At 37.5% G+C, this 15,563-nt stretch overlaps 1 protein-coding gene across 1 annotated transcript in view; it reads right to left on the reverse strand.

The window, feature by feature from the left end:
• LY75 (lymphocyte antigen 75) overlaps positions 1-15,563 on the reverse strand; it is a 42,477-nt gene that overhangs the window by 12,451 nt on the left and 14,463 nt on the right. The window contains exons 14-24 of the mRNA XM_009996285.1: positions 11,422-11,503; positions 10,788-10,856; positions 9,025-9,148; positions 8,293-8,328; positions 7,848-8,023; positions 6,704-6,768; positions 5,600-5,676; positions 4,368-4,504; positions 3,297-3,402; positions 1,166-1,326; positions 374-503 (exon numbers count right to left, since the gene is read on the reverse strand). Of these exons, the coding sequence (XP_009994587.1) occupies positions 374-503; positions 1,166-1,326; positions 3,297-3,402; positions 4,368-4,504; positions 5,600-5,676; positions 6,704-6,768; positions 7,848-8,023; positions 8,293-8,328; positions 9,025-9,148; positions 10,788-10,856; positions 11,422-11,503 (1,163 nt within the window). The remainder of the gene's footprint in view (positions 1-373; positions 504-1,165; positions 1,327-3,296; positions 3,403-4,367; positions 4,505-5,599; positions 5,677-6,703; positions 6,769-7,847; positions 8,024-8,292; positions 8,329-9,024; positions 9,149-10,787; positions 10,857-11,421; positions 11,504-15,563) is intronic.

Raw genomic sequence — 15,563 nt, forward strand, 5'->3', positions numbered from 1 at the left:
GTTTCTCTCTTCCAGAGTTCCAAAGGGGAAAAAGGAGTCACTGGTTCCACCCCTCAATGTACACCATCTCTACACTCACAGAACATTCAAGCCCTGCCTGCTGAAGCACAGTTCTACTGAAACCACACAGTCTCTGAAGGAAACAGATTCCCACTGAAGTAAGCTATGAAAAATGACAGGGAAAATTGTAAATGACTGATAAAATGGGTCCCAGATCATCCTCCACAATCTGGTTTTCCAAAATTTGCCTGCTCAGTCTCTGCAAGGATCTTGCTCTTCAGGTGCAACAATTTACATGCATTAAAAAGCCTCCTAGCACACACATCTTAATTGCAAACCCTGGCTGTGATTTATTTTGACTCTTCAGACTTACCTATCGGCCGCTGGCATATACCCAAGAAGTGCTTGTCAGCACAAGCAGTGAAATTCCATGTTCCAACATACTGTGATTTGGGATCATTGAGGATTACACCACACTGATTGTTAAATTCTTCATCAAAAAGCTGAAAACCAGAAATATGCTTATCAGCATCAAATCAACTATAAACATACTTGTGTAGAGGTGGTGAAATAACACGAGGCTGGTAGAACCTGAGCTGTTTGAACTTGTTTAAGTTTCAAAGGAGTGGTGCAATACAGCTATTTTACAAACCCTACCAGGTGCCTGGACTCAAAAAGAATTCATAAGTTAAATACAGTAGAGAATATTAAATGTAATTATTTAATGCTTAAAATAAATAATTTCTGGGTGTGAGTCAATTACATTTATTATGCTTCACCTTGGGTAGAGCAGTGAGCAAAATACCAACATATAATTATTTACAGATGCATTCTAAGTGTAACTGAAACAAGAATTATTGATGGCATCTTTTTCATTATTGTTTTCATATAGTCTTTAAATTGTAAATAGAAGTTCCAGAAGAGTCATCAACCAGTTGCTCCAGCTATTTTCCTTCACCCTTGTTTCCTAGCTCACTTCAGAAGTTGTCATTCAAATAAAAGTAAAAAGAACTCCATTACTGTCAGACACCTTGTTTACCCATGAACACCAGTAACTGGAGGATTTGGTCTGTTACACATATTATTTGGCTTTTTTTCTTTGACACAGTCAATATTCCAAATTTCATTACTCAATAGTGAAGAGAAGTCAAAAGTCAGAACTTACATCCAGTGGAATTTTCCTTAATCTTCCTGTCAGGAGTGGGTGAAAGTTACTATACAGCAGTCTGCTCTCATCTATCCATTTGTTTTCCCTTGTGCTGAACAGAAACTGCAAACCAATCCAAATATCTTTTGGCATACCAGGAAGCAAGGATGTTATATAATCTGTTGGGCAGAACAGGAAATGTACATATTTAGGTTCAGACAACAACAGTAAACATCTGAAAAAACTCTTCACATAAATAAGGTAACGGAGCCTTTTGTATTAACTTAATTTTCCCAGGCCTTAATGACTGCCAAATGCTTATCATCCCTTTCTTCCATAAGATAACATATTTCATGTTTATTTTACCTGGAAGGCATAGATTACTGGTATTCATCCTCCAAAATCTCAGCTAAGGAGCAAGTAGTGGATTTAACCTGTTTCTCTAACCACTACTTTTTATTCTTGCACTTACAAACAAATTTCAGAAGCTGCTTTTCCACAGGTCTGCAAGATCTTCTGTTGTCTCCCTGCAGAGATAATAGTAGAGCTTCCTCCGGCCCTCTCTGAACTGATGAAGTCTTACCTCTCTTATTCCTCTGTTACTGCCTTAAAGCAGAAACATTTCTTGGATTCTGGCAGAGTTTGCCCACCTCACCACCAGAGAAAGCAGGACAGGACAAAGGAACTCAGGTTTAGTTGGAAAAAACTGCAGCAGGGAAAACCTTAAATCAGACTCCTCTCAGCAAGCATTCTGGTGCAAAACAATGGGCTTCAGTAACCCCCCTGGCACCAAAGGCATAGTCTGAGCTTGTCTAGATTAGGAAGACAAATTGAGTCTATGTAATGAGCTACTGCTGACATGTCTTCACTGTTGGCCACGTGTCAGACTAGCCTCAGCCTGTTTTCTGAGCTAGACAAAGATTTCAAAGATTGAAGATTTACTAGCCAGCCTCATAATGCCACCAGGAAGAGCAGAAGCAGCCCAGAAAGAGACATGCTCCTTCAGGAGGATTGTGCCTTCCTTCCCTATAGGCAGCCTCCACTACAGGGGGGAAAGAAAAACAAACAAGAAATAATTCCAAATACTTCCAATCTGCACCAAAGCATACCTTGCTCTGTAACATTTCAGAATGGCTAAGTTTTTGCAATTTTGAAAGCATCTAAAAACATGCAGATTTCAGGGGTGTATCTTCGTGTATGGTTATAGGAGCCTATTCCTCCCAATGACAGCAGCTAAAAAAGTTACCATTCAGCTGCTGTCTGCAGGACAGCTAGTGGCCTCCCTCATCTACTTCCCGTATTCCATCTGGCAAAATGTTATTTTCTTATAAAGAAAATGGGCACTGTACACATTGCAGAATTCAACGGAGCTACTTCAGATGTACTTGCAGAGAACTGTAAGTTATCTAAGAGAATACAGATGCGAATACATCTGTGTCATTCAGCAGGTTACGGCTTAACATGACTTGCAGCTCATGTGAACACATTCCTTCCCCCCTGCATTTACCTCAATGACTCTAGTTTATCTCACCACTGAGAGGCAAGTCTCAAAAGTGGAACAACTCTGTGGTTTGCAGCCACCTGCCTTCCCTCCTCCTAGCTGCGTCCTGGGGAGCTTGCAGGTGGTTGGTTTAGACACACTACCATCTTGCACTGCTCAGCACATGTAGACAGGCTCCTATGTGCTCCAGTAGGCATTGTGTTTGTCACCTCGTCCCCACAGACAGCTGAGCTCCTCTTGGAAGTAGCTCCTAAGGTGGTACTCACCGTGCAAGGTCTACAGTCTCAGTTATGTTTTAACTTGCAAAGCACAACATGCAAGCTATTCCCTCAGTGGTGACCCTTCTGTCCTCATCCCTCAATGCAAGGTTTTACAGTTTTTCCATTTTTGTAACAGGTTAAGATCATAGAGAGAAGCTGCTCTTCATATTGGCCCAAATGTTTGCTGACTGCACATCCATGTTCTGTTTCCAGTGATGCAAACAACAATAGACAACAATTTTTTACTGATCTTGAATTTTTAGAATGCTCTCAGTATGCCTGTCGATGACCAAGTGATTTTATGATTTTATGCTCAAATTCTGAACCAGAACCATACTGAATTTAGAAAAGAAGCTACAAACCAAGTGCTCCCAGTTCACCATCGTACCTTGCTCAGCTTGATTTGAGATAGATGGAAGAGAGCCTCCAAAAGTTACACACTTTTCATTGGCTGCATTAAATGTTAAATATTCAGGCTTCATCTTAAAAAAACACTGGAAAAAAAAAAAAAAGTAACTGATTTTCATCATACTGTTGCTTCCAAAGGAATAACTCAAAAGAAAAGGTTCTTAAACCAACCCTATAAAACCACTTTTCATTTTCTGGGAATGTATAATTATTTTCTCAGAAAAGCAAGGGAACTAATACTGCCTCCATGCATTTCTTATTAGATTAAACAGAATAGCTCAATATAAAATGATGAACAATCCCAGCAACTACAATTTGGTAATTTTTAATTGGCTACATCAGGATCATGTACTGTTATAAGAATGAGAATTCAGACATGAATTCTTAAGTCAGAGAGGGTTGAGCCAGGAACCTATATTGTAATGCATTACCTTTTGGGGGAAACTACATGTGAACTCAAAAGCCATTTTCTGCAATGATGTGAAGTAAATCTAAAAACCTTGGCACAATGCAACGAGGTTTGACCTAAGACTTAGATGCCTGCCTTAAAACATAGTACTGAAATATACTGTACTATGGCTTCTGACCTCTGTTGTTTCATTCTTAAAAGCTGCTTCTAATTCTTAAGTGAATTAAGTCCTTTAGGCAACTCAGGAAGCAGACTGTCTGTCAGGTTGCTGCCTGCTGACGATTACTCAGTGAGAGAATAAAGATGCTTCTGCACAGAAACCTCATTTTCTCTCTAATTCTTCTCTTCCTTCAAAGCAGAGCCCAAGATTAGATAACACAAGCAACATTCTCAGCTCTAAACGTGTGATGATGGGAAAGCAAAAAACATAAAAATTCCTGCTTTGAAATTAAGAAACCATCAGTCCTGAAAAAGGGACAGAGAAATTGAGATTATATTAATAACTGCACATAGTTTTCAAAAGCCACCTCCCAGTCTATTCCTGAACACAGGGACTACTTCCTCACCTCTTCCAGCAGGGCACTCCAGGTTACTGGACTATGAAAAATAGGTAAGGATGACTCATCTGTATTATCTCTATACCTTATTCCGGAACCGGCTCCAACCTTTAGGGCAGCCTCCCCTGACTGGGCGGTAACTGGGATCATGCTTCTCTAGTAAGGAGGCATTATTTTTTTCACAGATGAAGGGCAGTTTCATGTTACAGTTAACTGGGTAGTCTGCAGAAATACAAGTTTAAAAAAAAAACAGTTATCTTAATGCCTTATCACGCTCCATTTCCATCCACCTTTTATGATATGACAAAGAACAATCTGAAGAGAATTCCTCTTCAGTGCAACCACAGCGAAGTACAATGTAATCTAAAGCATTAAAAGTAACAGCAGAGCAAAGACAAACGTAAGTTATTTATATCAGACAGTACTATATTCCTATACATCTGTAATCTGATCCCTTACTTCCAGTAGTACCATTTCATATAAGCAGAAGTAACTTCAAACAGAAAAATAATTAAATAAGATTATTTTTAATATGAGGACTAATTGCATATTTTAGCATAGAGGGTATGTGATCTAAAGGTCATTAAAGCCAAAAGAAATCATTTAACATATGCAGAGCACCTGGCCTGTACTGCTTTAAGTGACTCCTGCAGTAACTGGACTCACTTCATAGTCAGGAGCAATTTTTTGCTAATAGGGATGAAAACAGGTCAGCAGCATACAACAGAATAATGTGCTTTAAAGAGGAACCAATAGTAGCAGGACGAACTATTTGTTCCCCAGGGAAACATCTTCCTCAATATAAAACAATGTTGAAAGAAGGAAATAAGAACTTTGAAGCACCACCAGGTGGCATTTCCATTACTCTGTGTACCTCTTCCTGTATGACTCCACTAGTTAATGAAATTTCCATCTCCAGATGGATATGCAGTTGCAAGCATTCAGTCAGTCTCCTCTAACTAACACAGCTCTTTAAGACTTAATTTTCACAGCTCAGAGTATATAGCATGAACACAAAAAGGTAACCACCAAAACCAGATTTCACTTAATCAATTTATTTTGCAAGAAGAGTGACAATCAATCATAAAAATTTGTCATCTGAATTCAGGTTTGCTTCTGGTCATCAAGAAATACTATCATGCCTTCTACCATAAGGAAGAAATAATTTATTCAAAATTCAATTCCATTAACATTAAGAAGCCACTCACTCCTAACTCAATATCAATTCACCTTCAACAGAAATGTTGGACAGAACAGTAATTTATTTATTTTTATATAATAATGACAGAGAGGTTGAAAAAATAAAAACAGCCTTACCTCTATACCAGTTCTTTCTAGAAACATACCAGCAATCCCTCAGGAATCGATCATGGAAGCGTGGAAATAACTGTAAACTGGGCAGAAACATTTCAGAGTCAATCTCCAATGCAATGTTACCTTCAAGAAGAACCCTGATAGCAACAGAGCCAGTGCAAACAAAAATTTGGGCTGGTAACTGTTTCTAAGAGATGCCCTATGGCACCGGAAAGGATGGAGGGGGGAAAATTAGACTAGGAACAAATGTGTGGTAGGCTCAGTACTTAGGTACTTTGCACAAACTGTGTAGAAGATTTGCAGAATGAGGGTAGGAGGCTATTCATCCCCATGCTGCAGTCACCAGCAGATTGTCAGGACAAGTGAGGAGAATGGGAAATAGCCCCTCTTCTACTTTCAAAGTAGTAAATTACTATAGTATTTTGGCAAGTGAAGGATTTTCCTTGTAAGAAGCCCATGATGCTTGGCTGCAGCCACGAACAGCAAAAGTTTGCTGTGAGTCACCTCAGCTCTACAGGGCTATATTGTAAGCTCTCCAAGACCTAACTGGCATATTAACTCCCTAATATAGGTAGAGATAACTTCAATCAGAAAAATAATGAAATAATACTTTGAATATTTTGAATATGAGGACTACTCTCATATTCTGGCATAGAGAGTGTGTGACCTGGAGGTCACTAAAGCCTTTAACATCCATATAGAGAGCATCTCCATTACCTAACTGGAAGAGTGATGTCTTAAACCAAAAAGCCCACTTTGTACTTGTACACACATATTATCTTTAACCACTATTTGCTTTTTCTGAGCACTATACAGGTCTACTCTCTCTGTCTCAGGTACTCCATGGTCTAAGTTTAGCATGGCAAGGATAGGTGGCAGGTCCATGTGAACAGAAGCAGAGGACACTGATCACTGAACAACGCTGTGCTGTTTTCTGGCTTAGCTCAAATTATTTCTCTTCCTTTTTTTGAATGATACAGAAGATGTGACTTTTTACACATCTGGGGATAAAATATTTTCTTTTGGAAACTATTCTAGATAACTATAATTCTAAAAAGCACATCAAAAACAGCTTACAATAAAGAATCCCATAATTGTCCTACATACGGTGAGTGATAACTGTAGGCATAATCGACAAACTTCAGCCACCACTTCTGTTCACTGTTTGATAACTGTAAAAATAAAGAACAAAAATCCCAGTATTTTACAACCCACAGAGAAAGAGTTCCAGAGTCTACCAAAGATAAATCAATGGAAAAAAAAAAAAGAAGTTTGATTTAAAATGTTCATAAAACACGCAGGAATTACTATTCTTTAGCAACAGAAAAGGATACAGGTCTAGACCGATATGACAAGCAGACAGATCCCTGCACCTTCTAGAAAGAAGAAAAAGCCCACATTTTCCACTGTGCTGGGTTAACCTACAGGTAATCAATCTTGCAGCACTGTCTTAAGCATGTGCTAGATGCATAATTCCCACAAAATTAATAACAGAAACTCTACTAGACAACTAGAACAGAGCTGCAAGCTACCTAAAGCTGATGTGGTTCCACAGGACCTTCCTTTCCTCCTTAAAATAATCCTGCTCTTAAAGCAGATAGTCACAATGAATAGTTCATTAAAAGGCTAGAGATTTAGCAGGTCAAATCTTCCATTTCTCCTGCCTTGTAATTTATCCTTCCACATAACTTCTTGCCAGAAATTTCATGGAGAGAGCTTGGAAGCTGCTAATTTCAGAAAGCACCATTGTCTCACAAGCAGTAGCACTGAAGAAAAGTAGTAACAGGGGTGCTGAAACTTGTAAAGTTTTGGTAAAATTCCTTAAAATAATGTACTTTCATGCTATGAACACCACAAATCCATTTCAGTAAAGGCTACCAAACCACCATGCATTTCTAATTAAATCTTCTCATTAGGTGAAAAATTATGTGCTGTCTCATGCATAAAATTAAGAACTGGTAAAACTGTTAGTGAGGTATTTGCAGAAAATGGGATGCTTACACAGTGGTCCTATTATGACACTTTCACTCCATTTGGAGGTGTTTTTATATTTAGAAGTTGTAAAGGCTACTTTAAAAAATTCTTTTACAAGACAACATTAAAAAGCTCTTTCAACTCGTTATTCTGTTACATACAATTGAAAACTACTAAGGCCAATGGGAAAAAAAGATATTAAGGACTAACATTTTCTTATATTGAAAAATTTCCCAATAGAGGAAAAGTATCTGTTAGACATATTACACCTCCTTACCTTTTCTATTTGAGTCAGTATTGTCCTGAGTTTTGGGTAAGAGTCTACAGAGGCTAAATCACTATCATTTTTTTGACAGTAGAAAATAGCTTCCTGGAAGCTCAGGTTTTTATCTGGTACGAACCACAGCTCTGCTCCATCAACCACAAGTGGGGCTCCATGAATTCCAATTTCATCTATGCAGAAAAAATACCACACACTTAAGAAATAAACTCTTAGAAACACGTCCTTTCTTTTTCTGCAAGTAGTAAGAAATTTCAGTTTGACACTCAGAAGAGCCAACACTCCTTGCATTCTGAGCTCGTTCAGAATCAAATTCTATCAGTCCCAACCTTGGCTGATATCAAACAAGTGTTATAGTAGTAATACAACCAATTTAATAGCAGATATAGAGTATTAGCAACTATATATACATAGTAGAAGAACATGCAAAAAGTCCATTTACCTGGTATGTACCACTCAGGTGTCTTTGGAGTGCTACCTGTTCAGAGGAAAAAAACAGGAATAGTAACCTTCTAACAAAACTATGGTCACCAATAATGGAAGTGATGTATTGTACTCAAGCTTCTCAGTATGCAGGATGGCAAAAATAAAAGGAGAAGGAAATCTTGCACAAGTTTAATAAACTTGTTAATAAACAAGTTAAAATAAACTATTTCGAGTTTTGCATATCTCAGTCTTAAACAACTGTGGTGCTTTTCTTCCCCAAGCAAAATACAAGAATCAAAGTAGTTGATCTACCCATATCTCCTCACTACAAAGAAGCTTCAACCCCAAAATGCCTTTTAATGAGCAACCAGGGAAAAATTTGGATCTGTGCAGAAATGCCATGCCATGCCATTCTTTTGCATCCCCACTCCTCGATCTCATTACAATGAGGAGCTAGTACATCAGTTTTACTAAAAGAAGGCTAATTCACCTACAGCTGAAGGAATCAGTACACAAAAGACGCCTGTGGTCATTTAGTTACAAATATAACTAAGAAAGATGAAGTAATGTCCACAAATGCTGCAACTCTGTGGCATAGATCACCTCACCTAATAAAATGCCTCTATGTTCAGACAGGAAATGATAAAATATTGTTTGAGAAGTTTGTGTTATTGGGCAATAATGAAAACTCACTGGTAATAAATAATAAACTCTTTTCTAGGAAGAAAAGGATGCAACTGGAGCTTACCTTTTGTTATCTGGCAGACCCATTCAAGTTTAGCTTCACAGTCAAAAGGCTTGAAGTAAAATTCCAGGTCTCTGCCTTCATTGAAATAAAATCTCCAAAACAATCTCCGTGAAAACTGAGAGGTCTGTACAAATGTAGAATCAGAGAACTGAATTAGACTGGCATAGGCCTCAGAAATATGAAACAAAACTTTATTAAAAAGGTCCTTTGAAAAAGTATCTTTTACTGTGGCTTAAGTCCCTTCCACAATTTTTTTTCTTTTTTTTTCTTTTTTTTTTTTTTTTTTTTTTTAAAAACTGCGCAGATACAAAAGTAAATCTTCCAACGAAAACTGAGAGGTCTGTACAAATGTAGAATCAGAGAACTGAATTAGACTGGCATAGGCCTCAGAAATATGAAACAAAACTTTATTAAAAAGGTCCTTTGAAAAAGTATCTTTTACTGTGGCTTAAGTCCCTTCCACAATTTTTTTTCTTTTTTTTTCTTTTTTTTTTTTTTTTTCAAAAACTGAGCAGATACAACAGTAACTCTTCCAACTATAACTCTCCATACCAGCCAAGTTTGTGAAGCAAACAGGTAAAGGGCTTCAGGTCAGTCCACATACAAAAATCTCTTCTTGCAATGTTGTTTCTTTGCTTTTTTTGTAGTGCACAGGCTCCCCATTGATGCTTATTGTTGAATTACCTGCTGCAACTTGTTACCCTGAAATGATTCTCACTTCTGCTCAGAGGAAGCAGCCATCTAAAATGGCACAAAAATAATCTTTCTTATCTAATGTTATTTCTTAGAATCAAATATAAAATCTGACTTTGCTCTTGCTGATCTCTTCTATAAAGATAATTTTTTATCATTTAGAGAAAGAAAATGTCTACATCTAGCAGGTAGGGGAGAGAGGTTACTGTATTCACAGTGTCAGCTTCAAACTGCTCTTCTCTTGTCTAGAATTTTTAGTAGCTTAATGCTGGCAGTTTCTGGGCCTGGGGTCATGAACAGAGAAGAGAATGAGGGGAAATGGCTGCGAGCAGCAGCAAAGGGACGCAACTACCCTTTCCTTCAGCAAATTCTAAAAGCAGAGGTGGTTCTAATTAAGTTAAAAGAATGAGTGGTAATGGAGTGATCTTATAAAAAGTCAAGTGATGCTACAGAAAAGTTATAAGCTATTTTAAAACTCATGCCATCAAGACTAAATTAAGCAATTAAGACCATAATTAGGAATTAAGCAGAGGCCTGACATTTTGAATTAGAAACCGACACAGCACATACAGTCTATTTCACAAGTAAACCAGGAAATACACACAATAAATACAACCACCAAGCTCTATCCTGGCTACTGCACTTCCCTGCTTTAGGTTTCAAACATTTTCTTGATTTGCAGTTCAGAAATATTAATTTAGATTTTAAAAGTTACTAGTAGGTGTCTGTTCATTTTTTTGTTTTGGACTCCATGTTACGTTCTCATGTGTTAAATTCAAAGGATATATAGTAAGGCATTATGCAACAGAGAATAGCATTTGAACTACAAACTATGTTAGTAACAAAAAGATCTTACGACAGGTTATCATTAGCACAGCACCTGCTTCATAAAAAATGCTTGAAAAAGGGAAAATTGATAATAGGTGTAGATTGATAAAGGGAACACTAGCAACTTTTTCACTAGGCAAAGAAAACATCCCAGTAGTCAACCTAAATTCAATATATGGCTGGCATAAGTACTTTTTCCAAGTAAAAATATGCATGCTGTTACAAAAAACCTTGACACTAACCTTTAATGCAGCACAGTCTCTTGTATCATATTCATCTTCCAGATAGTCAAGTGGCATAACACTAGTTACCTACAGGATGGAGAGGATGAATGCACCATTACTTTACAACTTTTGATACAGTAGCCCTGAGAGAAAAACATTCAAACCCAGGATCCCAGTATGTTTCTTACTACTCAAATATGTGTTAAATGGCAGTCACTGGATCACTTTTGAGTCTGCATAACCTGTTATTATGGGGGGAGAGGGAAAGAACTCACCATTTCAGGCAAAGAAATCAATTACAGTGAGGAAGATGTTTTTGGAGAAGTATAACATATCAAGGAGAAAAACTGATAAACTCTCCTCTCTGTTGTGGCATGGAGACATGTTGTTCTCTCTACCAGGTTTACTAGTATATTTCTGCTAAAATATTCTAATGCAATAGAGACAGGTATCAGGTTAACCTTATTAAAGATATATTTTTAACTGGAAATCTGCCTGGATGGCAGCTCTTAAGTGCATAATCTACTTCTGAATTATTCATCTGTTGAAGGACCTGCCATATTTCTAATAAAATATTTATCAATTTACTTTCAACCCAGTCCAAGCTGTAACAAATCAGGACATGGCATTTCCTGGTTAAAAGCTAACTTACAGGTTTATCATCACTCCACTGCCAGGTTCCCAAAGAATCTGGACTCCTCTTATTCATTCCAATCCATATCCATCTGTCATTGCTGTAAATAAACAAGATAAAATCTTAAGCCAAGTGTAAGGGTCAGCTCATTTAATAGAAATACTGATCTATGTCATAGCATTACTTAGCACCGATCATCAAAACCAAAGGTTAACTTCTACAATTTGGAGCAGTTCAAAGAGAAAATGGGTGTAAGGGCTAGAACCTCTTCCATGCTTTTCTTTAAGATCTGTAGGTTGTTCTTCTCTGACCACAGAGAAAACTAACTAAAACAAGGAATTCCTTTGCTTGCTGCATCACCACTTCATCAGTTGTCTCGTGACATAAAGGTGTCTACACTTTTCTTCCAGAATCATTCACAGAGTGTTAATTTGGTTTACTTCTCTTTCTCCTGTCCATCTCAGGTCATCTCTGTCTACACTGTACATGGAGGGATGGACTCAGACCAAGGCATGCCTGCATAAGCAATGTTACGGAATCATGAGACACTGTTAAGAAATTCTTTAGTGAGCCTGTGTCACTACCTTTCCACATGTATCACCATAAAGATGATAAATTGAGCTTAAAATGGCCGACACTGCATCACCAATAATAGCTTAGCCCTGAATATGTGGGCCAGGTACATGAAATACAAGAAGGTTAACAACATTTTATTTGGTAGGGTTCCCATTAGAAAAAAAAAAGCATAAGCTTTTCTTTTTAATCACCTCCAGTATTCATTTTCTGACATTGGTGTGACAGTGTAATCAGAAGAGTGAGATCTTCTCATACTGAATAGTCCTTAGTCTTTTAATTATATCACTGAAGAGCCCTTAAAGAGCCTAAATGCCCAATATCACCCCAGAGGGAAAACTGCAAGTCAAACATTCACAGCTCTCAAACAGCTGAGTGCCTTTTGGCAATTTGCCTTTAGCATTTTATTTTTCTGTGATTGTTCTTTCCAGTTATACATCAGTTATTGCTTAACCCTCCCACCCTATCACCTACAGGCTTAGTACAGTTTAAGTAACTGCCACAGAGTAGTATCTACTAAAAAGAAAATCTGAGACATTAATTTCAAAAAGGTCTGCAGTAATTACCTGAAGAACTAGTGCAATTTTTCAGTCTTTCAACTTGTACATGGCTTTTATGTAATAAATAAGTATAGAAAATGTTTAAAGTGATCCAGATCAAGAATCTCCCAGTTTACAATTAGTGGCCTGCAAATACAGTGTTTTTCCATTGACTGGGCATCTACACATTAAGGTACTTTTTTTTTCATTTGGAACTGTTCAGATATGACTATGAATAATTCAGTAACTGCTACCCTATCTTTGATAGCACTTTCAAACTTATGTAAAGCCTTTTGAAAGCCTAATGAAATTACACCATCACCTCTTCATAGGAAAGAATTGCCTCAACCATTTAAGACAAATATGAATTAAGACTCTCTTTCAAATAACATTGTTGAAAGGAATTTGCTTGTACTTTAGTAGGTATCTGTCCGCTCATCGCAAAGCATATAAAATGTATCCTATGGACTGGTAGAAATGGACTTATCAGTGCTAGAATATTCTTTGAGCTACATTCCTGAAATCGCCTCTAAAACCTAGATTATCTTGAGTTTTAACCTAAAAAATAGGTGCAATTTGTGCTTTACAATGGACACTGATACACAGTGAAAGACCCTAAATCTCCAGCAATCCCTGCAGAGTACCAGTGGCTTTTCTCTCACACAGAACTAAATGTCATAAAATTCAATATTGCACAGTAGTGGATACAGTTTAGATCAGTGTAAAGGGATCATAAAACAGTCATTTTTCTACTGTCAAATTCTAACTGCTGAAACAGAAAAAGAAAAGCTCCAACACAAGATGAAGTGAAGTTACTATGATTTGTAGTTCAACCCAGTTCTTGATGAGAGGTAAAACATTCATCTGGGCCAACTCCATAGGGTGCAATTTAAGGCACAATTTAATTTTAGGCAGTGGTGGTCTTCAAGTACGTAGGAAACTCATTTGACCCCCACCTCTTCCCTCTGTAACAGCCAACTGCCACTAGCTGAATGCCCATCCTGCCAATCACCCACTGCTAAGCAGAAGAAAAGAGAAGCTGTATTAATGAAATGACTACAACTTGCATCTCAGCTGTTTTAGCCAGCATGCTGAGAAATAAGATCAGCCTTCTCTTGCAAACTCAAACGTTAGTGAGGCTTTCTAGATTCAGAACAATTACAGCAGCAGAGCTGTACATATGAAAGGCAATGGATTTCTTTCCAGAAAGGTGTCCTCATTGGAATGTTATTTCTAACCAATCCAAGCTGTTAAATTGTGTCTAGCAACCCTGCCAGCTATAAGCTGCAGAATGCTCACTAAAACTATCCTAAAAGAATGGAAGTAAATGAACCGGATCTGCTCTGCTTGTATCATGTTTCTCAAAGTGAAAAGAGATTATCTCTTATTTCTTTCAGAGAGGGGAAGATTGGCAGGCAAATTTTATTTTCCTTTCCAATGGCAATCACCCATTTTTGGTTGGAGCAATTCTCTTATTTGACTCTAAGGTGGAATCCGAGTAAAGAACAGAATGGACTGGGCAAGCTGCCCTTTTCCTGGTGAACCAAACTGACTTTTGCTAACATTTAAAAACAAATAGTTCTCAATGAGTCACTGGAGAACTGTGCAAGGGGAAAAAACCCGAAACCAAAAAAAGCTAAGGTGTGGCTCCTTCCCTGAGCTGAAATGAGTGCACTGAATGAATAGCTTAGGTCAGAGTTTGCACAGAGTAAATGCAAGGAACACGGAAAAACTGCATGCCAGTGCACTCCAGCAGCTTATCACAGTAACTTAGGCTGATTTCTCCCAGTTACTTAAATAATTTGTTCTTGAGCAAGTGATTCACTTGGTTTCTTCTCTCCTTTCTCAAATGAATTTATTTTCAGACAAGCCACCCTTCACTCTTGATCTCCAAAATACTTCATAAAATCACCACCTGTGAGTAATTTAAAAGCATAAACACTTAGAACACCTCATTACATCATCTAAACAAAAAAAACATTACTTTAAAAATCTCCAGGTATTACCAATTATGTAGCAGTTCTCTTCAGGAAGTTCTGCAATGCTTTAAAAGGTTAACACAGATGAAAACACTGTTGTGGGTTATATTTGACACATGCCATTACTGCAACACTGACTGCAAAGTCAGTTTATACTGGGCTCAGTATATTGACCCTTATTTAAGTTCTGGTAGAATGAAACACTGGGACTTCCCTTTTTTCAAGCTAAGTTCAAGTTTCCTGAAATATGGAACTGCAGTAGCATAATGTGCCAGCTAACTTTCTGGAAAGACAAGGAATGTCTTCACCCTTAAACTCCTAATAAAAAATGGCCATTATCTATCATTAATACCTCAGACACTCTGCAAGCTGAAAAGTAGTTCCAAGTACCTGTAGGAAAGTCAAACAAGTTACTTCTCTATTCACGTTTCACAGTCAATTAGGTACACTAAAACAAAATTTGTAATTGCAAAACAGAATAATAAGATCCATAGTTAAAAAAAAATAGTGTGCTCATTTTTATTTCAGGCTCTCTAGTCACTTTAGCAAAGGAGCCATAAGTGGCTCTTATACAAGCTAAACCGATCTAAATATAGAGCATACAAGTTTGTTTTTGTCACTTATTAACATAAACATCGAGTAATTTTCATGATTTGTGCACTTCTAAAAAAAGGTCACTGGGTATTCAAGAAGGCATCTCTTCAGTCAGCAAGTTTTAAAATTTAATCACACAGTGTTGTACATTGGCAGCTTCTGAAATAATCCTGATTTAGCTGTTGATGAAAAATATGTAGATCATGTAACTGGCAGCATTTCAGTTTAAGCTGGCAAAAGTTCTGAAAAAACAGGCTGCCAATCAAAAAAAAAACATATTACACAAGGATCTGACATCACACCAATGCCTAATAAAGCTTTGCAGTGACAGTTCCTTTGATTAAAAATAGAGCCTTAGACTCATAAATTATGTAGCATCTAATTTGTTGATAGCGAAAACTCAACACACCCATCTAATGCCTATATAGTGTTATTGCAGTTATGCCAAATGGGATCCATGCCAACCAGATTGCTG

Source organism: Chaetura pelagica, unplaced genomic scaffold, assembly GCF_000747805.2.
Source record: "Chaetura pelagica isolate M959 unplaced genomic scaffold, ChaPel_1.0 scaffold3, whole genome shotgun sequence".
NCBI lineage: Eukaryota > Metazoa > Chordata > Aves > Apodiformes > Apodidae > Chaetura > Chaetura pelagica.